The sequence below is a fragment of the Macaca nemestrina genome, chromosome 12, assembly GCF_043159975.1.
Source record: "Macaca nemestrina isolate mMacNem1 chromosome 12, mMacNem.hap1, whole genome shotgun sequence".
In the NCBI taxonomy this organism is placed as follows: domain Eukaryota; kingdom Metazoa; phylum Chordata; class Mammalia; order Primates; family Cercopithecidae; genus Macaca; species Macaca nemestrina.
Window position 1 is genome coordinate 47,760,145 of NC_092136.1, and position 25,581 is coordinate 47,785,725.

The following is a 25,581-nucleotide window of genomic DNA, read 5'->3' on the forward strand; positions in this document are numbered from 1 at the left end:
ATTCCTGTAAACTGTTGGTATCTACCTTAGTGTCTGCTAGCAGGCTGATGCTGAGAACTGTTTCCCTGCAGAACCTTGTATCACTGCAATATTCTGACATTTCCCCATGAATCTATGGTTGTTTTTTAGCTGACACTATAAACCATATGTTGAATGTGGGGCCAGATGAAGCTTTGATACCAAACACAAAGTATGCAGTAGTAGATTTGTCTAGAATTTAATATGCATTGCTCTGTGTTTTGTCTCTAAAGCAAAGTTTTTCTTTGTTAAAATAAACATGTATAAAGAATTTATACAACGCACATGGTTATGCATATTTATTGCAGAGAATCTGTTAATAATCTATGCCTCATCAGATTTTGCATTTGTGTTGAAATAACAAATGTGGCACTTGGTACAACTGAATGAATTTGGTGAATTTTCTCTTATCTGGGAGAAGAAAGTCCATTTCTCCTTTTGCAAATCTCGTTTTCTTTTGTCATTTTTAGCACTGGCCCGCTTCCCATGTGGTGCATCTGGGGGACTAAATGCTTTTCTGGCTCCAAATGGTTTTGCCATTTTTTTTTTCTTCTCTCACTCCCTTCCCTCTAGCACACATAAACACTTACCTTAGGATTGTTAGAATTGCTTCTTTGGTAAGAGCATAGATTCCGAAAGGTCCCCTTATGTTATAAGGAGGGGAAAGCAAATGAAACTGGCCATTCGTTGAGCTAGGCCCTAAGAGATTGTGGAGTGGAGAACTTCAAGGTAGCTAAATGGGCCCTGGGTTGGGTGGGGAAGAGGAGAGCCTGAGAGCAGGCATCTGGGCAAAGCACAAGGAGTGTGTGGGGAAGGGAGGGAATGGAAGGCCATAAAGCATGATTGAAGTTATATCCATAGTCATATCCATATCGATATAACATGCAAGAGCAGAAACTTTAGAATGAATCTGCTTGAATCCAGCTCTGGTACTAACAGCTTGTTTGATCTTGGGCAAGTCATTTAACCTCTCTGAACCTTCATTTCCACATCTGTAAAAATATGAGTGCGTGTGCCTTCTTTACAGGAAGATAGGAAGGCTCCTGGTAGTTGGTACTAAAATCAGTGTCACACTTTCTCTTGTAATTCATTGCCTACCCATGGGAGCACAGCTGTGGAATGTAGTCTTAATTCAAATAATGTTTGTTTTTAGAAACTGGCAAGGTGTTTACCTGGGGCCGAGCAGACTATGGTCAACTAGGGAGGAAGTTGGAGACTTACGAAGGCTGGAAACTAGAAAAGCAAGATTCATTCCTCCCCTGTTCAAGACTACTGAACAACATGCCTTCATCTCTGCATTGCTTAACTGGAGCAACTGAGGTAGGAAGTGACTTCACACAGATGTAATGTGTCCCTTTTTCTTGTCTTTCAGTGAAGCATTTACTGAGGGCCTACTGTGGGCCAGGCATTATGGATAGGTTCCATGTAGGAATCTGAAGAGATCCTTGCTCCAAGGAGCTCGTGCTTTAATGTGGTCAAAAGTCAGTTACCCAGATAACTGTACTGCAAGGCAGACTTTGTGTAGTTCCTTGGAGGTTCAAAGTACTTTGGATCTACTATGAAGAGCAAGAAATGAATTCAGGGTACAGGGATTGGCCTAGGCTTTGAAAATGACAAGGCTGGCCAGGCACAGTGGCTCACGCCTGTAATCCCAGCACTTTGAGAGGCCAAGGCGGGTGAACTGCCTGATGTCAGGAATTCGAGACTAGGCTGGCTAACATGATAAAACCCCATCTCTACTAAAAATACAAAAATTAGCTGGGCATGGTGGCACACGCCTGTAGTCCCAGCTACTTGGGAGGCTGAGGCAGGAGAGTTGCTTGAACCTGGGAGGCGAAGGTTGCAGTGAGCTGAGATCGCGCCATTGCACTCCAGCCTGGGCAACAGAGCAAGACTCTGTCTCAAAAAAAAAAAACCAAAAAAAACCAAGAAAAACCCAGGACAATGACAAGGCTTTGATGCTTTCATCTGTGCTTTAGAGGATGGGTCAGACTTGAGCAAGCAGTTGTAAGACAGAAATTTTAAGTGTGCACAACAGCTTGAACAGAGTCATGGGGGTAGGAAAGGGAGGAAACTATTTTGGGGACCACTTGGTGGTTCAGTTTGGCGGGAGCATTGGGTATCTGGAGGGACAATTATGAGGTAATATCAGAAAGATGGGCTGGAACCTGATCAAGGGGCCGTTTAATACTGAGCTAAATATTTTATACTTGTGTTTATTTTTCCCAGTCCAGAAAGTACTGCAGTTCAGTTGCTTATTCAAACCCCTTTGATTTTCTGAAGTGGTTTGAATTTCTACATTTAAGGCAGGAATCTTAATTTCTCCAGGGTGTGTGTTTCTGTTACTAAATTTTACTTTACTGTTACCCTTAAAAAAAAGAAAAGGCTAGATTTTTTAGAGGAATGAGGATGGCCACACAGGAAATGTGCCTCTGAACCCAAGTTGGCTTAATGAAGGAATTCAGTCTTCATTCAGAGTCTGTCAAAAAAATTAATAAGCTAGTGAGACTTCTGTAATTAGCATCAGACTAATGACAACCCTCTTCATACCTAGAGGGCTTCCCTTCCCCAGGGCCCTGCCTGGCCTCCTCCTTCCGGGTATGTAGGACGCTTCTCAGTTTCTGCTTTCACATCCCAGCCCTGGTCTTCCTGGGCCTTTTCTTAGTGCTGGGTTAAATGTGTCTGTCTTTTTTTCTCTCTCTTTCTTCTGGGTTGAAAAGGTACTAAACAATACCACAAAAACAATTTTACATGTAATAATAATGAAACCACTTAGTATTATGGAAGATTTCCATGATCTTACCACCCTAAAACAGCTACATTCCTTTTTGTGTATACACGTGTCCATACTTCTCTACAAGTTGTACCAATAGCATTTATGATGTTTTGTTTTCAATCTTTATTATATCACAGATGCTTTGCTTTTTTCCCTCTTGGTCTTTAAAATGAACATTTAAAATGGCTATACAGTAAACATTACATGATTAGAAGGTTCTGGGATTTCTCAAACCATTCTTTAGATATTGGACATTTAGATCATCCTTTTTTTTTTTCACCACTAGTGAATCTCTGTTGAACTGTTTCCTTAAGATATGATCTTGGGGATGCAATGACAAGGGCAAAGGTCAGGAGCATCTTTATGACTTTTGATATATTTCTCCAGATTGTGTTTGGCAGAAGTTGGCTCTACCAGTAGTAAATAAGGCAATGCAGTATTTAAACTAGTATTGTCTCCTTAGTGAGTTAAGGTGCTGAGAGCCTGTTAAATAGTGCTTTAGACTCTAGTTTTTCTTTGTCTTTCCCAGATCATTTAAGACTTTGTGGTCAGGTTGCACAGTAGTGGAGGAATAGAGGATTCTTAGATTTTTCCGAGTCTCTAGTTCTATTGGAAAGATGAGTATACCCTGTGTCATAATACCTAAGGTATTGGTATTGGTAAGGATAACTTGCAAAGTTCATGACTTAGTAGGCACTCAGAAACTGTTGAGTCCATTCTCTTCTTACCCTTTGAAGTTTTTTAATGCCTTGTGGTAGCCACAGTATGCAGCACTGTGATAGACATGGCCAGTGCAAAATTTAGGGTAAGAGCCTGACATTGATACAAATTTTATGTAGCTTATCAGGAGTAGGCTTGAGCCCTGAGCCCCCTAGCAGCTTCATTTTAGAGCTCCTTCTTTCCTAGCTCCAGTCTCTGGGGTGCTGGAGTGTAGACTCTTCGGTCTCACTTCAGGTTCAGACTCCAGGCTCTTACTCTCTGGTAAATTGGGTCTGGGAATTATCTCCAGCTGTGGATATCCAGGTCTGGCCTGCTAGGCATATATTTGCTCGAGGCCAAGAGAGAGCCAGTCCAGGAGGCAGCCATATGCTACTAGGAGTGGGTTCACCCGGATATCCAGGTCTCGCCTGCTAGGCATATATTTGCTCGAGGCCAAGAGAGAGCCAGTCCAGGAGGCAGGTATATGCTACTAGGAGTGGGTTCACCTTGGAGAAGACAAGAGCCACACTAAACTAGGTGCTACCCTGGTCATGGGCTTGGCCAGAGAGGTGCAGAGACACCTGGAGGCACAGGAACAGTGTTGGACTAGGCTGATGTTTCCTGACCCTTGAGGACCTGCGTGTGGCACATAGCTGACCAATTGCCTTTAATTCTTCTTAATTGCCTTTAATGTCCAAGGGATAAGCAAGAGGAGGAGTGAATTGTCTGGTGTCTCAGATAGGATGTCTGCACAGAAGGGTCCAGAAGGACAGCCAAACAGGAGAGGAAAACACAGGTAGACAGCTAGACTGTGGTATAACCATCCCTTCCTGGGAACCAAAGAAAGCAAAGAAACACAAAGTTAGTTAGTGCTTATTATAGGCCAATATGCTAAATGCTTTGCAGATATTATTTTGTCTTCATGATGAACCTATGTGCAGGTGTCACAATTGCTGCATTATGAATAAGGAGACTAAGGCTAGGAATGGGTAAACTCAGCTGGCCCCTACTGATCACACAATAGGTAAACAGTGAGCCTGGGTCTTTAACTTGAAGTGCTTGAAGAAGGTCACATACTCTACAGATAAACTAAAATTGAGGTCCTTTTTTCTATGTGCCCTTTCCTGGGTGGATCCCTTTGCTGGGTGCTTGAAGTCTGGGAATAAGGGTCTGTAAATTCCCTAAGTGTCTCAATTCTTTTCTTCTGAGCCATGTCTCCTCTCTAGCTGGAGAAACACTTTATTTGAGATTTTAGACCTTGCAGGCCTTCCTTTAATGTTCTCACAGTGGTAAAAACTTCTGTTTCATTCGCTGTCAGTTTTACCTTAGATATTGGGCCTCTCTAGGCACTCCTGGAAAATTCCAGAGTGGGTAGTACAGTGATCTGGATTAATCCCACCATGCACATGACAGGGCAGTATGTGTGTGAACAGGTTTGTTTGCTCCTTGACTGCAGATGTATACCCCAGCAGCTCTCTGCTTTCCAAGCCAGTTTCATAGCTAAGGTCTCTAATCCCTAGCTGCTAATTCAACTTTGGCACTCCTGAGAATGTTAACTAACCTATAAGTTCCCAGGCTTCTTCAGTACCACTTCAGCCTTGCTCGATTCTTTGCCCTGGCTCTATTCTCTGCCCTTGTTTCTTGTCCCCAAGCCCTCCTATTCCAGTTTAGGTTGCAGGACTTGGTATGATGCCGCCGTTCCTTATTCTCTGGACCTCAATAGAATGCTCCTGCTCCCTGTTCAATTCTTTGTGTTTCCAAGATGAAATCCCTGTCTGGTCTTCCCAGAACTTGCAGTTCAGCTTTGACTGTCATCCCTGTGCCTGTGCCCTTATTGCCTAGGACTGACCTCAGTGACACTACCTTCTTGGATTTCTTGCCCGCCGTCCCCGCCACTGACTGTTTGTGTGCTGTCCCACCTTTTATGCTCTCCTGGATCTCTCTGACATTTACCTCCTTCTTGACTTTTGAGTTCTTGCGCATTCCATAAACATTGGTTGACACCTGTCATGCACCAGTGTTGGCCATACAGTGGAAGTGGGTGGGGAGGTGGATACAAGGATGAAAAATACACAGTCTTTGCCCTCAAAGAACTTCCAGGTACATAAGTTAATATCTACTGTAATTGAGTGAAAAGTGCTATTAGAGGTATGTACAAAAGGCCAAAGGAGCAGTAAAGATGGAATTGTTAATTCTGAAGACACTAACAAAAAAGAAATGTTATTTGAATTGGGTTCTTAAAAATGCATAGGAGTTTAGCAAAGGTAGAAGGATATCAGGCTGAGGGACAACATAAACTGAAATTGAGTCTAGATCGCTTTTAACTTCTGATGCAATCAGGATGCCTACCCATTCTAGTGGCTGAACCTAGTTTTGCAGTCTGGCTGCCTGTCTAGCCTGTCCCATCACTGTCTGAAGGAAAATGACCGTCACATACATTGTCTCATTCGATCCCAGCATGATGCTGTGAAATAGGCCAGAATAGGCATGGTTATTCCCATTTTGTTGTTCAGGAAACTGAGGCCAGAGAGGCTAGCTAGGAATTAGGAGAGGATCCAAGGCAAACAGCCTGATTCCCAGTGTTTCTAAGGACTTTCTCTGGGCTCAGTCTGCAGCCACAGTCCTGAGTCATGTTCCTGGTTTAAATTCTGCCTACGTTTGGTTGAGGAGCACCAAATCCCAGCCAGGGAACTCAGTATACACGTGCATGTGTGTGCGCATACAGTGCCATTGGAGCAGGAGCAGGAAATGTGGAAATAAACAAAAGTTAAACCAAGAGATTGGGTAATTGTCAAGCCCAAATGCCATCAGCTCTCATTTGCAGCGGGACTAAAACTGCTAGAGGATCAACCTGTGCACAGGGTCTAAGTGCAATCTGTCGGAATGAGTGGGAAAGAAGCTATTTTTAGTTTGCAGAGTCACTCACTCAGCTGTGTTAACTGAGGTTTGAGCCAGGCCCCTACACTTTCCACAGTGTTATTTCTGAAGGAGAAATACCACTTGAATGCTTGTGTAAAACCCATTAATGAACCTGGAAGTTTCCAGGGCATCTTTGTCCTACAGCTGCCTCGGAAGACTGCCTTTCCTGAATGACCTTCCTCCTTTCCTATATTTAATGCATTTCTAATTTTAAGTTTGTGTCAAGACTGTGGGACTTTGGTGCCCTAAATAACACAGAAATCTACCACTAGCAATCAGCTGAGTCCGGAGGGCTCTGACAGAATTGAACACAACCTGAAAAAGCATTCCCAAGTGGCTCTCTGGTAAGTAACCCACAGCATCATTGCTGTTCCTAGAGAAGCATAAGGTCTCTGAGACCATGGGCCCAGGCAGCCCAAACCTTTCAGTTGTAGCAGGGTCCAGTGTTTTAAAGGCCTCTGGAAATGGGATAGCAGTGCTTAAAATGGGTAGTACTGTTCACCCAAAGATGGTTTCATTGGAGATTTAAAAATCTAGCACATCTGTGCTATAGCTGCTGACATAGCAGGGGAAGAAATAACACAAAACAAACCTCAAAGGGGTGGACCGGATTTGTCCCTGTGAACACTCAGAAGGGAGGAAGAGCTGTCATATTTGAGAGAGATGGTGAAACAAGCACTTACTACTACCCACTGTTTTCTTATTTATATTTATCATCTCTCTTTTCTCACTAAAATAGAAAATCCAAGAGAGCGAGGGCCTTGTCTGTCTTGTTCAAAGATGTGATCCCCGTGTCTAGAATAGTACCTGGCACCTTGTGAGTACTTAATGAATGTTTACTGGCTAAGTGAAAAATGAATGAAAGCAATGGTTTTGGAGGTATGTGCCTGTTTTCACTTCTTCTTCGCTTCTTCCCCATAGTCTGTGCTTCTCAATCCCAGGCCAGTTCAGGAATAGGCATTTCCATGTTTTCAGGCATTTGGTCATCAGATGCCCTGCAGAGCCAGCACAGATAGGCTGTGAGCCTGTATTGTGCTCAGAACAGCCCTGAAGTTTCTTGCAAAGGCTACTGATGATGAGGCTCATAGTCCTTTAGCACTTCACAGTTTACCAAGTACTTTCGCGCCTGTTCACCTTCAGATTTTCTTCTTTAATCCAACAGATGCTTAGGTATGCCTGTCTGTCTGAACACAGCATTAGGGTAGTGGAAGCAGAGAAGAGTGGAACAGTTTCTGTCTTAGGAGCTTGTGAGTTAGTAGCGGGGCTAAGTTTACTGTAGGACAAACAGAATGTGACAAAGGCTTTAAGAGAATCTGGCAATGAAAATATGTTGATCCTGTCCCTTCCTGTGTCTTGGTGACCTTCTCTTTCTTGCATTTTCAGTCCCTGTGGTTTTGTTGGGTTCTGCTGGGTGGGGGTAGGGGCTGGAGTGGGAAGTTGTGACTGGAAAGCCTTCCCGAATTGGAAGCCTTGATGTTGAATTAGTGCTCAAGGGAGCAAAAGTAAAGTAACAGGGGAATCTTGGCAAGAATTTGAAGAGGAAAGCAGAGGAAGAGCAGCCAGATAGAGACTGAGTATTGACAGGAGAGGCAGAAGGGAAGCCAGGTCCTGCCAAGTCACAGAAGCCAAGGAAATGCCAACAGGGAGGTCACGGAGGTTGGGGATGGAGTAAAGACCACTGAATTTGGTGACCGGGAGGCTGTGGCACTTGAGAGAGCAGCTTCAGTTGGAAGGTAGAAGCTAAAGCAGGAGCACAGCAAATGAGTGAGCGAGTGATGAGAAATAGAGGCTGTGGGTGTGAGTAGCCCTTCCAGGAGATTCCGGTCAAAGATGATGAAAACAAGCCCAGTACCTTGAAGAGAGGGATTGGTTACAGTTTGTTTTGTAAGCATGGAGAAACCAGAGTGTGTCAGAAGGCTGAAAGAGAGATTTAGAGAGAGAAAAAAAACTGAATGAGTAAAGTTGCAAGAGGAAGGGAGAAGAATTGGAGCAAGGCCCCCAAGAAGATGAGACAGAGGATTGAGGTCACTGTGAAGGGGTCAGTTCTGACAAGAAGAAAGGAGACTTTTTCTTTCTTTCAGTGCTGGAGTAAAGAAATAAGGGGATATGTGAAGAGAGAAGTTTTGAGGTGGAGAAGAGAATGCTTTCATTGAACTGTGTACCTCTTTTGTCATCAGGTTTTATGTTAGTTTTATTTATTTATTCAACAGATATTTGCCGTATCCTACTGTGGGCCATGCACAGGCACCAAGAATTCACAAATAAAAGTCAAACTTGCTGCCCAATACTGCAATGTGGTATTTATTAGTAATGTAGTAATTATTAACATGCCCATTTCAAAATCAAACTTGAAGTTCTTTGAGGACAGGCATTATCTTATTTATCTTTGTATAATTAGGTCAAAGTTTGGTACAAAGTAATAATAGAATTGTGATGAAAAAAGCGTGAGACCTCATGTTGGTTGGCTTAAATATTCCTGGTTAGATTGGAAGGCAAATTATCAGCTGGAGTGATGAGGTTAGAGCAGGGAGGCCACCAGGGAGGGACTAGTTCACTTTACTCTGTAATGGGTTATTCCAGCACTGTTGGGTGACTGTCTGGAAATGGGAGAAGGAAGACACCATTATTCGCTCTGACCCCTGAGTGGCAGGAAGGGCAGATGCTGTTGTCCTTATTCTGGGGGTGAGGAAACTGAAGTTGAGAAAGAAAGCTGTCACTTGCTCAAAATCACAGTACATGGCAGAACAGGGACTTGAACCTGGCTCTCAGACCCCTCATTTTTCTCATTGCTAGCCCTGTATACCAACAGCTTCTTTTCTGGACAGTTCTGATCAGTGTGTGACCCTGGGCTCTGGCTTTGGATATCACTGGCTGGTAGTCAGGTCTAATGGAGACTTGGTGGCCCTTTACAGGCTCTGCCTCAGTGTCATATCAGGAAAAGCGACAAGGAAAGGAATAGCCTCAGTAAGTATTGGGACAGTAAGTTAATTCATGCTTATAGTAGTAAACTCGTGCTGGCTGGAGTTGGAGGTCTGATGGACACAGTCTTGAACATAGAGCGTGACTTGGGTTGGACTTTCTGCTCTGTATGTACAATCTGATTTGGGGTCATTCAGAACCTTTCCAAGCCTTAGCTTTCTCATTCACAAAGTGCACATAATAATATCTGCATTATCTTGCCCATAGGATTATAGAAAAATGCAGATAGTATATATAAGGGCTTTTGTAGACTGTAAAGTGCTGTACATGTACAAAAAAAGTTGTTTTTTAGGTTCATGACACATGAGCTGCTTCAGGTGCAGGTTTTGTTAAAAGTATGGGTCAGAGCTGCTGCTTTGTCTTAATCCCTTGAGATCTTAGAAGCTACATAGAACCACCGTGGATCTGGTAAACACTTCTTAGAACCAGAACCAGTGAAGATAGTGGAGCCTAGATGCTTGATAATCCAGCCAATCTCCGTGCAGCATCAGAGTATGAACTCCTGTTGAGGTAGCCATCAGCATTGACAGCAAGGATATCTCTGGCTTGCTTTTTTTTCAGCAGCAGAGGAAATTCATCAGCACTGATTTAAAGTCCTAGTGACCTCGTATGTCACTACCATGCTCTGCAGAAGTACGACTGCCCCAGGCTTTGCCCAGGGTTACCCTGGAGCTGACCAGCTGTCTTTTGTTGCATTTGACCTTGAAAACGGCTGTCCCAGGGTGAAAGTAAATCATGCAGAGGTTTAGAGTGGAAACAGAAGGCAATGAGGGTTTAAAGGAGGCTGCGGTGGTCTGCTGAGAGCGATTCTAGGTCTGTGAAGGCTGAATGCGCTGCACATGAATTGGCTGGTCAGGGGACTAAAACTACCTCCATTTCTGCCACTGTTCCTCTAGTTTGGACTCTCATTATCTAGTGCCTAATAGAGTGACAGCTTCTTAGTTGGTAACCCCTTGTCTCTAGTTTGGTTTCATCCCAGTTGCTCACAACCAGTTGCCAAAGTGATGTACTGAAATAGAAATCTGATTGCACTATGCTCTTTTTCTTTAGACTCTTAGAAAATACAGAAAATGTTTATTCCCATAATAAACACTTATTAGATAGTGACTTTCTATATGGAAGAAACTTAGCCAAGCATTTAGGATATGGTGGAGATTAAGACCCAGCCTCTGTTCTCAATGGGTGGGAGAAACACACAACCCATAATCTGCACAGCCAGTCTGCAAAGAATGGAGGTATTAGAGTGTAAGCTCCAGGACTATTGTTGGCCTTGTTCACCACTGCCTCCTCATCACCTTGAATAGCACCCAGCACACAGCAGGTGCTGAGCAAATGATTATTATAGGGCTGAATGTGTGCCCTTACTTTCTGATGGCTTCCCATCCTGAATGAAGTCTAAAATCTCTGGATTTTCATAAGAAGCTCTTCTTGATCCAGCTTCTGTCAAAATACCCAGCCTCACCTTCTACCAGTCTCTCCTTGTATTCTGCAGTTTATTTATGCCTAGCCAATAATGCATCATGTTTTTTGATACTTCTGGGTCTTTGCATGCTGGTTCTGCTTCCCTTTGCCTTTGGCTCCTTGGACAACTACTACCCATTTCTCAGTAGCTAACAAGGATGATGTCTTATAATCATCTTGGTATTCCTACCACCAAGTCTTACAAACATGCCCCTTCTTACTTTCTCTATTGAGTTTTTCTTTGCGTGGTGTCATTATCCACCTTCCTTGCCTCTGTTGGGCAGCTGTCCCTGAAGCACTTTTCCCTTCACCTCCCCTGCCTTCGAGTTTAGGCCTGGAATTTGTTGGGCTGTTGGTGGCCTGGCTCTGGGATGTGATGAGCCCTGACCTCCCTTTTGCCTTTCCTAAACACTTTCTCCCTCCTGCTTTGTCCACATCCAGACAGCTAGATCTCTCTGCCAGTTCTACTTGCACAAAAACCCTACCCTGAGCAGGGTATGGGTTTTGCCAGTCCCATTGCGCAGGGATTGGACTCAGTGTCCTGGATCCTTAGTTACTGTTTGGGACTTTGTTCTGAGTGGCTCATTCCCCTATACAAGGTCATCTGCTTGATTCCAAGGGTTGCTGTTCCTTGGAGCTTCTTGCTTGGAAGCCTTCTGACCAATGGGACCTCCTTGTTGTTTACACTGACCTGAATTAAGCTTTTCTTTGCCAGGGTCCACTGGGTACTTTATATTGGATAGCTGCCTTAGGAGCCAGCCCTGTAGTTCACCATCTTCCCCAAAGATGACTGCCATCTGGCTCCAGCCTCTTCTTTGCCTGAAATGTCCTGAACCACAGAGGCCTTGCCTGGTAGGCACCTCTTGAGGTAGATAAAGAGGAAACATTCCTCTTGTTGCTTCCAAGAAAGCAAAAACAGGCCATTCCCTTGGGATGCAGCCTTTACAACCCCAAGATCCCTGGCCAGTTGTTAGAGGGACTGGTGAATTGTGACTGGAAGGGAGAGGTTAATCTTTGTATGGTTACATAATTCCCTTTGTGATGTAGTGGTTCTGTCTGTGGGGACACTGCCAGTGGTGGCCGCCACCTCCTTCATCTGCAGATTACTATTTGGAAGAGAGCTCTTTTTACTGGATGTCGGATGTCATCCAAGATTGGGGGAGACTGGCTATAGATAACAGAAATGGAAGGAATCAGAGAGATCTTTGCAAAAGGAGCAACTGCTACAATAATTAATTGTGAAGCCTCTGGCTTTTCAGAGGAACCAGAAATATAAGTGGAAAGCAAAGTAGGAGGTAGAGTGGGGTCCCACTCACAGGTGCTGGGAGGCTACTGTGGCTCCCACAGGGGCCTCCCCATGTACCACTTCAGGAGACCCAGCTGGCTAGGGAAGGTTGCTCATGGCTACTGAACAAAATGTTTGTGTCACTGTAAGCAGCACTCCCAAGACTGGGTGAGGAAAGTCCCTTGCTTCAAAAAGGTGATTCAGTAATTTTTGAGTTTCTTCTCTGTGGTTTTATTTCACTGTGGTCCCCACTGGTAAGATTTCTTATTAATTGCATGGAACATGCATATCATTTGAGGATAGGGTCTGCACAAAGGAGCAACAAATAGGGGAAGGACTTGGAAGAATCAAGAGACTACACTGCGGATTGATGTTTGGACAGCTGTTTTTACTTCTCTGAGTCTCAGATTTTGCATCTGTCAAATAGATATAATGCTTCTTATTGGATTTAGCTCTGTAAGTTGTCAGAATGATGTCAGGGATATGAAAGCATTTTATCAACTATGAAGCTATAAACAAATGTACGTTTTGTTTGTAGATTTCTTACATGGGTTTTTAGAAAACTAATTTCTTGTAGCACTTTGGGAGGCTGAGACAGGTGGATCACTTGAAACCAGCCTGGGCAACGTGGCAAAACCCTGTCTCTACAAAAAGCACAAACATTAGGCATGGTGATGTGTACCTGTAGTCCTAGCTTCTCGGGAAGCTGAGCTGGGAAATGGAGGTTGCAGTTAGCTGAGATTGTGCTACCGCACTCCAGCCTTGGTGATAGAACAAGACTCTGTCTCAGAAGAAAGAAAAAAAAAAAAAAAAAGAAAGAAAGAATGGATTAGACAATTGGATTTTTTTAAAAGAAGTAATAATGTTAGTTCCTGTTTGTCGAACATTGACTACGTGCCATGTATTATGCTAAGCACTTTATAAACGTCACTTTTAATTCTTAACACATTCCCATGAAGCAGTATAATAATTTATCCTTATTTTGTAGATGAGGGAACCAAAACCTGGGGAGGTAACTTACTTAGGGACAAAGCTGATAAATAGCAGAGCTAACATAGTGGCAGCAGTGTGGACTAGAGGACGTACAGGTGACTGGATGGTGGTTTTCCAGGCTGAAGGGCAAAGAGGTGACTGTGGCTTGGTGGTCACCCCAACCCCTAGAAGTCCAGATGTGCCAGTCTTCTGGCAGAGCCTGTAAGAGCTCATTTGTCCCTCCTTGGTATCTGGGCACAAGCTAGTGGAGGTAAACAGAGGCACCCAAGAGGCTCTCCTTCCCCAGAAACCACCACTTTAAAGCTGGTACAGTAAAACATGCCTTTGAAGACTTGCAAAAAGATACTTTAATTCCTCATCATTCTTTCTTGGGTTTGTGTTGTTTCTGTTTACAGTGGCGGGAAGAATGAGTTTTGGAGTATCTCAGTCCTAGCCCCCTTACCTGTACATCCAAAGTGTACCACTTGACAAGGCTCAGATTAGAGCTTGCCCAGTGGAATCTTTTCTGGACAACTTCAGTTGCCATTTCAAGTATGAGCTACTTGAGGATAGGCACCATATCTTGATTGTGGCTGTAACTTTAGTGCATAACCCAGTGCCGTCAGAAAGCAAATGGTTGGGATTTGTTATTGAATTGAATGGAAATCTTAACTCAGAGTTCGAATCACCTATTAATATTTGATTGTATTGTAACATCTGATTATCCCATGTGTGGTGGTCTTCCAGAGGAAATTGTATGGTGCTCCTGAGTGGGCACTGTATCATATGATTTTTTTTTTGTCATACCCTGTTAGGCAGGGAGTGAGGGGCTAGGTCACATGGCAGGCACTTGGAGAAGCCTTGGGGGCTCCATCTACATCTACTCTGAAGCAGGCTTGGAGAGGTCCATCATGAGATCCCCGTACTGGTTGCTAACAGAGTTACAATGTATTAGTTCTGGAGGGAGAGAAGCAAAAACAGAATGCTGACTCCTCCAGCAGTCTCAGCATGAGGCTCATAGGAATATAGGCATCTTTTTCAATCTGCATTGCCCTGTTCCTCAGACACCTATTTTAGGGTGACAGCACAGAGGCACGAAAATGGTGCATTTCCCTTTGCACCCCTCAAGGTGAAATTTCTGCTGTTGCACGGGGACTTTTGGGAGCAGTTCTGTAGTTACTGCTGTGTAATGCATTTATCATTCTGCTCCCCTGGCACATTTTGTCAAGCTGCGTAATTTCCCTGTGCCTTACAACACTCACTAGCTCCATGATGATGATCCATCTGGTGGCCACAGCCTCCCTGATCAGGGTCTGGGATGCAATGGAAAGAGCAATGTATTTGCTAATAATGACAGCAGGTAGCATTCTCCAAGTCCCAGTAGATGCCAGGTTCTCTCCTAAGCACTTTCTAGGCACCCTCTCTTTAATCCTCATGGCAGTCTTGCAGAGTAGGGATTATTATTCCTCTGTTTGCAGTTGAAGAGAGTGAGACTCGGAGGTGGTCACTAGTCCAAGGTCACATGATTAGTAAATTTCAAAGTTGCTAGTAAAACCCTGATCCTACTGCAAAGCCTATGCTGCTGTGTACCAGGATTCCATTTTCATCTCTGATGTTGACTGCCTATGGGACCTAGGACCAGAGACTTTGCTTTCTCTGAGCCTCAGTTTCCTAATCTGTATATTGAGAAGCAGTTTCAAGGGTTCTTCCCAAGTTCTAAGGCCAGTACCCTTCTAGTTTGGCTAGAGCTCTTAATCACCTGGAGACCAATTTCTTTTCACCTTTGAGTTTTTATTTTTTGGTTTTTTGAGACGGAGTTTCACTCTTGTTGCCCAGGCTGGAGTGCAATGGCGCAATCTCGGCTCACCGCAACCTCCGCCTCCTGGGTTCAAGCGATTCTCCAGCTTCAGCCTCCCAAGTAGCTGGGATTACAGGCATGTGCCGCCATGCCTGGCTAATTTTTTTTTTTTTTTTTTTTTTTTTTTTTTTTAGTAGAGACGGGGTTTCTCTGTTAGTCAGCTGGTGTTGAACTCCTGACCCCAGGTGATCCGCCCGCCTCAGCCTCCCAAAGTGCAGGGTTTATTTGTTTTGTTTGTTTTGTTTTATAGTGGCAGGCTAGCTGCTGGGTATTAATTCCACAACAATAACATTCAAATCAGGCAAGTAAGAGAATACATAGTATAAAATTGTATGGATCAGTGCTGTCCAGTGGAACTTTCTAGGATGATGGAAGTGGTCTGTATCAGTCTAATACAATAGCTAATAACCACATGTGGCTACTCAACATTTGAAATATGGTTAATGTAACCAAGTGACTGAATTTTTAATTTTATTTAATTTTAATTCAAATTTCAGTAGCCACATGTGGCTAGAAGCTACTATACTGGACAGTGCAGGTATAGATAGTATAATAATATAAAACTAAATAGAGCATAGATTCTTCTATGTTCCAACCAAGGCTTCTAATTTCCATTTGATTTTTCCAGAGGTGTAATACCTGATATATTATTACATTTGTATTAAGCTTTCAGCTTTCAGCGCACTCAAACTTACATTATTAAATCATTTTGTTTCCTACCTAGGAGGCATATAGAAAAGATGATTTGTGCTATGTATGTTTTTCAGATAAGGAAACTTAGGCACAGAGCAGTTTAATATACTCCTAGCAGCTGAGAAAAGTGCTAATTGTGTATCAAATATGAGTAAGTGGCTTATTTAAGGCCATTTTTGGAGCAGTAGAATTAGGACTGGAAACTTATATCTTTTGATTTCCAGCCTAAGTTTCCTCTAGTTTTCTTATCACTGATATGGCAAGCATAGAATAGAGAGACTCTGTTCATGAGATCATTCTTTTAATGTTAGACAGGAAGGCTTTTTCTTTTCATTTTATACCTTTCTCTACTATTTGATCTTTTAATTCTATGTTGGCATCATCTTAATTATAATAATGAAGTAGATATTTGGAAAAGGTTTATGAAATGTTATGAGGCTGTATAATATAGCTGTTCCTGTTTTGTAAGTGTGAGATCTGTCGTGCTAATCAAACAGAGAGAAGCAGGTTTTTCATGCAGTATCTGTGCTCAGAAGAGGATTGAATCTCATCTCAATTCCATTTCTGGTAGTGGTGCAGTAGTTTCTATCAGACCAGTCCTCCTACAGAAATCAACTATAAACTCAGAAAAAATGTGAAAAAAACTACCTGAAGGAAATGGAGAGTAACCAAAAGCAGGCACATTCTTCACAAGTGTCAAGGTCTGGAAGTTAAGACTGAGGAACTGTTCCAGGTTGAAAGATTCTAAAGAGACATAGCAACTAAATGAAATGTACAGTTGTGAACTGGATCCTTTTGTTGTAAAGGACATTATCTGGGCAATTGGTAGAACCTAAATGGAGTCTGAAGCTTCTTGAAAGTTACATATCAGTGTTCATTTTTTAGTTTTGATGGTTGAATTGTTATGTAGAGAGTGATGTCAATTTTGGTGGCAAACACACTGACATATTAGAATAATGGGGCATCAAGTTTAGCAACTTGCTCAGAGACAGTTTAGAAAAAAATAAAGGCCAGGCATGGTGGCTCACACCTGTAAATCCCAGCACTTGGGGAGGCCAAGGCGAGCGGATCATGAGGTCAGGAGATGGAGAAGATGGAGACAATCCTGGCTAACATGATGAAACTCCGTCTGTACTAAAAATACAAAAAATTAGCCGGGCTTGGTGGCACATATCTGTAGTCTCAGCTACTTGGAAGGCTGAGGCAGGAGAATCGCTTGAACCTGGGAGGTGGAGGTTGCAGTGAGCCGAGATCACTAACCTGGGCGACAGAGCCACAGAGTCTGTCTCAAAAAAAAAAAAAAAAAAGAAAAAAAAAAAAAAAAAAAGGAAGGAAGGAAGGAAGGGAGGGAGGGAGGGAGGGAGGGAAGGAAGGGAATATAGAGAGCAAAGCGAGTGAAATGTTAAGATTTGGGAATATGAGTTAATTGTAAACAGGAGTTCTTTGTGCGGTTCTTTCAACTTTTCTGTAGATGTGAATTTACTTCAAAATAAAAAGATTTTAAAAACTTTGAATAATGAAAGTAGAGCATATTAGTGTTTGTGGGATGCAGCTAAAGCAGTACTTTGAGGGAAATTTATTTCTTTAAATGCATATATTAGAAAAGAAAAAGGACTAAATTCAGCCGCTTAATGTTCTACCTTTAGAAGTTGGAAAAAGAGGAAAAATAAACCTGAAGTAAATAGAAAGAGAAAATAATAAAGGAAAGAACAGAAGTTAATGAAATAGAAAGGAGAGAAAAATAGAAATTCAAAAGCAATTCTTTGAGAATATCAACAATGTTGATAAAGCACTACCTGGACTATCAAGAAAAACAAGGTCACAAAATGCAAATGTTAGAAATGAAAGTAGGTATATCACTACAGATTGTATATACATTAAAGGAGACTAAAGAAATACTACAAATAACTTTATGCCTATAAATTCAGCAACTTAGATAAAATGGATTTTTTGAAAAACTACAATGTACAAAAACACAAGATGAAATAGAAAATCAGATTATCTGTATGTCTAGTAAAGAAATCAATTTATTATCAAAAACTTTTCCACAAAGAACTCTTTAGGCCTAGGGGGTTTTTCTGATAAACTTTATCAGACATTTAAGTAAGGAAATATAAACTTTATCAGACATTTAAGTAAGGAAATAGTACCATTTTTACACAAAGTCAGAAAATAAAGGAGGAGGGGACACTTCCAAATTTGTTTTATGAAGTTAGCATAATTCTGATACCAAAGACATTTTTACAAAAAAGAAAATTATAGATTAGTATCCCTTATGAATATAAACACAAAAACTGCAACAAAATATTAGCAAATCAAATCCATTAATATTTAAAAAGGATAATATATCATGACCAAACTATGTTATCTCAGGAATGAAAGCTTGCTTTTTCACTTGAAAATCAATTTAATTCATCATGTGTTAACAAAATAAAGGAGAAAAGCCATAATAATAACTTCAACAGATGTGGAAAAATCATTAACAAAATTTAACATTTATTTGTGATTAAAAACTTAGAAAATTAGAAATGGAAAGGAATTTCTGCAGTTTAATAAAGGACACTTATAAAGCACACTAGCATGATAATTGATGGTGAAAAATTTAATGTATTCCTTCTCAGATCAGAATGAGCAAGTATGTCATCTCACCATTTTTATTCTCTATTATACTGGATGGAGGTTCTAGCCAGTGCCATAAAGCAAGAAAAAGCAATAAAAGACTTAAAATCAGAAAAGAAGAGGAAAATCTGTTTCTATTCACAGATGATATGATTGTTGAATTATAAAATCTAACCAATCTATAAAATAACTCTTAGAACCAAGATGGCAATCTAGCAAGGTACAAAATCTATGTTCAAAAATCAACTATTTTTTTATATAGTAGCATCAAAGAATTGGAAAATTTTTTTTTCTTTTTTTTTTTTTTATTATACTTTAAGTTCTAGGGTACATGTGCATAACGTGCAGGTTTTTTACATATGTATACTTGTGCCATGTTGGTGTGCTGCACCCATCAACTCGTCAGCACCCATCAACTCGTCATTTACACAGGTATAACTCCCAATGCAATCCCTCCCCCCTCCCCCCTCCCCATGATAGGCCCCAGTGTGTGATGTTCCCCTTCCCGAGTCCAAGTGATCTCATTGTTCAGTTCCCACCTATGAGTGAGAACATGCGTTGTTTGGTTTTCTGTTCTTGTGATAGTTTGCTGAGAATGATGGTTTCCAGCTGCATCCATGTCCCTACAAAGGACACAAACTCATCCTTTTTTATGGCTGCATAGTATTCCATGGTGTATATGTGCCACATTTTCTTAATCCAGTCTGTCACTGATGGACATTTGGGTTGATTCCAAGTCTTTGCTATTCTGAATAGTGCCGCAATAAACATACGTGTGCATGTGTCTTTATAGCAGCATGATTTATAATCCTTTGGGTATATACCCAGTAATGGGATGGCTGGGTCATATGGTACATCTAGTTCTAGATCCTTGAGGAATCGCCATACTGTTTTCCATAATGGTTGAACTAGTTTACAATCCCACCAACAGTGTAAAAGCGTTCCTATTTCTCCACATCCTCTCCAGCACCTGTTGTTTCCTGACTTTTTAATGATCGCCATTCTAACTGGTGTGAGATGGTATCTCATTGTGGTTTTGATTTGCATTTCTCTGATAGCCAGTGATGATGAGCATTTTTTCATGTGTCTGTTGGCTGTATGAATGTCTTCTTTTGAGAAGTGTCTGTTCATATCCTTTGCCCACTTTTTAATGGGGTTGTTTGTTTTTTTCTTGTAAATTTGTTTGAGTTCTTTGTAGGTTCTGAATATTAGCCCTTTGTCAGATGAGTAGATTGCAAAAATTTTCTCCCATTCTGTAGGTTGCCTGTTCACTCTGATGGTAGTTTCTTTTGCTGTGCAGAAGCTCTTTAGTTTAATGAGATCCCATTTGTCAATTTTGGCTTTTGCTGCCGTTGCTTTTGGTGTTTTAGACATGAAGTCCTTGCCCATGCCTATGTCCTGAATGGTACTACCTAGGTTTTCTTCTAGGGTTTTTATGTTATTAGGTCTAACATTTAAGTCTCTAATCCATCTTGAATTAATTTTCGTATAAGGAGTAAGGAAAGGATCTAGTTTCAGCTTTCTACTTATGGCTAGCCAATTTTCCCAGCACCATTTATTAAATAGGGAATCCTTTCCCCATTTCTTGTTTCTCTCAGGTTTGTCAAAGATCAGATGGCCGTAGTTGTGTGGTATTATTTCTGAGGGCTCTGTTCTGTTCCATTGGTTTATATCTCTGTTTTGGTACCAGTACCATGCTGTTTTGGTTACTGTAGCCTTATAGTATAGTTTGAAGTCAGGTAGCGTGATGCCTCCAGCTTTGTTCTTTTGACTTAGGATTGTCTTGGCAATGCGGGCTCTTTTTGCAGTTTTTTTACAATGATAATTTTACAGTTGTATCAAAAAGTACAAAATATTTAGGTATAAACTTAACAAAAATGTGCAAGACTTGTACATACAAACTACAAAACACTGCCGGGAAAAGTTAAAGACCCAATTAATTGGAGCGATATATCACATTCATAGATTGGAAAACTCAATGTTGTTAACTTGTCAGGTCTTCCCAAGTTGATTTGTAGATTTAAAGCAACCCCAATCAAAATCTCAAGAGGCTTTTTTGGGGGTAGAAGTTGATAAGCTGATTCTGATACTTATATGGAAACATAAAAGGCTGTGACTATCCAACGCAATCTTGGAAAAGAAGAATGAAGTTGCAAGATCCACCTAACCTGACTTCATGATTTGCTATAAAACTACTGTGTCTCAGCAACAACAAAAACCAAACAGCCCACTTTTTAAAAAGAGCAAAGGACTTGAATGGACATTTCTCTGAAGATACTATACAAATGACCAAAAGTATGTGAAAAGATGCCCAACAACCCTAATCATTAGAGAAATACAAATCAAAACCACAATGAGTTACCACCTAACACCTATTAGAAGGGCTACTATACCAAACAAACAGAAAATAAGAAGTGATGGCCAGAATGTGGAGAAATTGGAACCCTTGTGCATTGTTGGTGGGAATGTAAAATAGTGCAGCTGCTGTGGAAAACAGCATGACAGTTCCTCAGAGCATTAAAAATAGAATTACCATATGATCCAGCAATTCCACTTCTGGATATATATCCAAAAGAGTTGAAAGCAGAATCTCGAAGATATATATGCATACCCATGTACATAGCACCACTATTCACAATACCGAGAAAGTGGAAGCAACCCAAGTGTCCATCAAAGGATAGACGATAAACAAAATGTGATATATATACACAATGGAATATCATTCAGTCTTAAAAAGGAAGGAAATCCTGACACATACTACAACATAGATGAACCTTGAGGACCTTAAGATAAGCAAAATCAGCTAGTCACAAAAAGACAGATACTGTATGATTCCGGGATGGGTACAGAGTTTTAGTTTTGCAAGATGAAAAGAGTTCTGGAGATGGATGGTGGTGATAGTTGTAGAACCGTGTGAATATACTTCATACCACTGAACTGTACACTTAAAAATGGTTAAGATGGTAAATTTTATGTTATGTATATTTGCCACAATTTTTAAAATTGGAGGAAAAACTCATCAGCATATGTGAAGGACACTTGTATTTACAACTTATTTTAAAATACATTTAAAAAGATAGATTGGTGAATAGAGACAGGGATGGCTAGATACATGATTAAAGCAAATATAGCAAAATGTTAACTGTAGAATCTAGGTAGTAGGAATATGAGTGTTCATTGTATAATTATTTAAGTCTTTCTGTATGTTCAAACTTTTCTGTGTATTTAAAAATGTTTATAATAAATATTGGTGGAGAAACCAAATTGTGAGGAAAAAGAAAACTTATTTGTAGTGCTTTTGGCCACAATTCAGCAGAAGTACAGTGACTTGGAGCCTGCCTTGAGCAGTGGGTGGTCTGACCTTGGGAAGTGGTCTCAGCCTTTGCACTTTCTCCAGTTTAAGACTGAAGGAACACTAGAAAGGGGCCGTAAGACTGATCATCAAGCCGGTCATAGTGGCATGTCCCCGTAGTCTCAGCTACCTGGGAGGCTGAGGCAGGGGGATCTTTTGAGCCTGGGAGTTCAAGGCTGCAGTGAGCTATGATCATACCACTGCACTCTAGCATGGGCAACAGAATGAGAGAGAGAGAGAGAAAAAAAAAAAAAAAAAAGACTGATCACCATTTTTCAAAGAAATGATTGTGTGTGGGTTTGGGCAGAGCATGGGAAACTGACATTGAGGGCTTCCTTACCTAGCATTCTACATGTACACTGTCTTGTTTATTTCTGCCAATAGTAATAATAAGTTATATACATGTTATTGTCTCTGTTTTACAGTTGGGTGGGTGGAGGGGTCACTGGAACTCAAAAGAGGCTAAGCATGCTGCATAGCCGAGCGGGGCCTGCCACCCACATAATCTTGACTCACCATGAACCATCTTTTCCTCTGTCCCAGATGGCCTTGTTAGCATCCTGGGATATTGGTATCTTGCCCACGAGGAGAGGAATGTTTAGAGTCCAAGGTGGCTTGGGTTTTCTTTGACTGCTCTTTTTTGGTCTGAAACGTGCTATTGTAACTTCGCTATTGAACCTACATACTGGACTCAGTTCATTTGCTAGACCCCTTCCCATTCAGCTTTCTTCTTCTTTGTTAGACTGGAGGTGGAAAGGAGGAACCAGGCTGGAGAGTATACTGCCTGTTTTATTAGAAAGGTTTTTCTGGGGCTCTTTTCTCTGTAATAAACATGTTTAATTCCAAATAAAACAAGTAACTAATTGTTCCTTTTGATTTTCAAATATCACTGAAAATATTTGTGACATTCTTGGTTGCATGTCCTGGTGATGTGTGAGCATTAGACTGAGAAAGGGACTGACAACCCCATTACCAAAGAGGTTTTCTCAAGGGGAATGGCCAAGTCTAGAATAGAACAGCCATCTGCTGCCAGTTGGACAGGGTTCCACAGAGCTATGGATTTGACCCAAAGGCTGGCCTTCGCTTTGTGTTTGCACTTTTGGGATATCCCTTGTGTCATTGCTCCCTCCTGGCTCATTGGCTCTCCCTTTCCCCCAAGGGCTGCCCCATCCCTCAGGAGTCACACTGCCTGTGATGCCTAGGCATACCTGGTGATCCAGAGGAAGCCAGCAGCATACTGTATTCATGCAGTGAGGTGGCACCTCAGCTTCTCTGCATTGAAATGCCCAAATTAATTCACCATTCTTAGCAGTCTTCCCAGCTGAGAAGACTCATGGCATTTCAGAGTGTTCCAGTGCAACAGGTGGGGATGAGGGGAGGTAGATTTTTCTGTCCACACTCAAATACTTTTGCCTGATTTACCTTGATATTTCATTATCTTGGAAGCCATTAGGCAGGGGAGGGAGCTGAAGACAGGTTGGTGAGTGAATAGAAGTCTGAATAATGAAGTCTACTTTCCTTTTTAAATTAGAAAGAAAATAACTTATATTTCCAGGATTGTCATCTAACTTGTTTATGTTAATGCTTTTCTATTCTTATGTCTTTTCTCTACCCCAACCTTCCCTTCTCGTTTTCCTTGTTCTGCCACTCTTGTCTTCCTATTCCTGCTCCACCTTCTACTCTTTTAACATTTCTTTTCTAATAATATGAGAATGTGGAATGCTAGGAAAAATATAACACACCAGACCCCTTCACCCCTTCCCTCGGTGATAGAGTCACTATCTTAAATAGAGAGTCCACAATAAACATTCTTTCATTCAGAATTTATTACATTTATTATGCTCTATCCTATAATAGTTCTCTGATGAGAGGAAATCTGCAGCCAGGCTAAGGAGGACCAAGAAACCAAGGTAGAAATTGATGATTTTTTTCTAACACCCATTCGTCCATTGCTCCAGCCTCTTCTGATACCCATGAAGTATTTCTGCTTCTCTCCTCCGGTGAGGAGTATGGATGCTCACTTGTATCATAGATCTAGTTAGCATTACATGCTATTTCACTTGCTATATAAAACTTTGGGTCTAGAGTACCCAGTATACCCATGTGTTTCTAGGATGTCCTGTCTTTTTCTGTTTGCTTGCTGTCAGTTACTCCTAACTACAAGTATGAACTACATATTTCCTCAGGTCTCGGTCACTGACAACTTAATAACTAAAGTGTCCTGCAGTCTTGGGCAAAGAGAACCATAGGAGGTAGCAGAGTCTGGGGTCCTTCCTAATATCAGGGATCTGGGGTCCTTCCTAATATCAGGGGTCTAGGGTCCCTGAGGAGCTAGGGATTCTGCAGTGTAACACATGGAATTGGAAGCCAGGACACTTGGGTTCTAAACCTAGCTTGCTAATAATTTGCTGTGTGGCTTTCAACAAGTCACTTTGCCTCTCACTTTTCCTGTCTGAAGCTTAGGTGCTTGTAGGGATATAGGTATAAGTTGAGATGCTTATATTATATTGTGACCAAGTCAAATCCCTACTATATTATCTTTTAAAACACTTAGTGGGCCAAACCAATGGTGGGTCAAGCATAAAATGTCTGATGGTTGTATTTGACAGTCTTACTTCTCCTTTCCTTTTCCATGGCATATATGGGACCATAGCTACAAAGTGAAGCCTTTGGACCACTTTAGGTCCTCAGAGAAGTTACCATGAGCACAGTGTCCTAGAACCAGTAGCAGAGGTCCTAGCAATATGTTTGCTGGACAGAGGGGCTTTTACCACTTGTGGTGTTAGAAGCTGGTAATGGCATAGTGGCCAAGCTGGTAATGGCATAGTGACCATTGACTGCTAGGGTTGTTCTCCTGGAGGATCTCTATTTCTTGGCCACTGACTACTTGCTTTATCCTCAATAGTATGTGCCACTGAGCATCAGGGTACTCGGCAGGAAGGATGGGCTAACATATTCTGTGGATAGAGAGATTTCACAGGGGGCTGTAGATCCCAGGTCTCTAAGGTCTAACCTAATCAGGGGCCATGTGGTCATATACTGCTAGCTTGAACTCTCTCCCCAGAGATTCCATTTTAGGATAGTTCTTACTGTTAGAAAGCTCATCCTTATATTGTTTTTTATATACCTCTGTGAGGTAGGTAGGACAGGAATTTTAAAAAGTAATACTAAATTTTGTGTTATAGAAAGAGTGCATGCTCATTGTAGAATTGTGGAACATCAAAATCATCTGTAATTTCACAACCTAGGGAAAACCACTTATACTATTGTGATACATTTTATTTTATTTATTTATTATTATTATTATTATTATTATTATTATTATTGAGGTAGAGTCTTTCTCTGTTACCCAGGCTGGAGTTCAGTGGCACAATCTTGGCTCACTGCTACCTCTGCCTCCTGGGTTGAAGCAATTCTCATGCCTCAGCCTCCCAAGTAGCTGGGACTACAGGCACGCACCACCACACCTGGCTATTTTTTGTATTTCTTTTTTAGTAGAGATGGGATTTTATTGTGTTGGCCAGGCTAGTCTTGAACTCCTGGCTTCTAATGATCCACCCACCTTGGCTTCCCAAAGTGTTGGGATTATAGGTGTGAGCCACCATGCCCGGCCCATTGTAGTACATTTTAAATATTTTTTTCTACATGTATTTTTTAAAAAATATCAGATATTATAGGTAGTGTGTTTGCTTTATATTCATATTTCCACCTACAATTATATTAGGAACATTTACCTATATTACTTAAATATTCTTTAAAGTAACTAACATTTAAAAATAATATTTTATTATTTGAATATGCCATAATTTATGTGATTATTTTTGGAAATTTAGGTTGTTCCCAAGTTTTTGCTACCAAAAATTATGCTATGATCAGCATCTTCATATTTAAATCTTTGGTCAAATCTCTAATTATTTTCTCAGGAAGGATTTCTAGGAATAGGATTCCTG

General features: G+C 41.3%; 1 protein-coding gene across 25 annotated transcripts in view; it reads left to right on the forward strand.

Annotated features, from left to right (window-relative positions):
- Positions 1-25,581, forward strand: part of LOC105486966 (secretion regulating guanine nucleotide exchange factor) — a 241,559-nt gene that overhangs the window by 58,818 nt on the left and 157,160 nt on the right. For 13 of the 25 annotated variants that reach the window (XR_011610781.1, XR_011610782.1, XR_011610784.1 and 10 more), the window contains one exon: positions 1,172-1,338. The exons of the other annotated variants lie outside the window; for them this stretch is intronic. Coding sequence is in view for 10 of the 13 variants with exons in the window: in XM_011750173.3 (XP_011748475.1) it covers positions 1,172-1,338 (167 nt within the window). In the remaining 3 variants the exon portion in view is untranslated. The remainder of the gene's footprint in view (positions 1-1,171; positions 1,339-25,581) is intronic. 25 annotated transcript variants of the gene reach the window in all.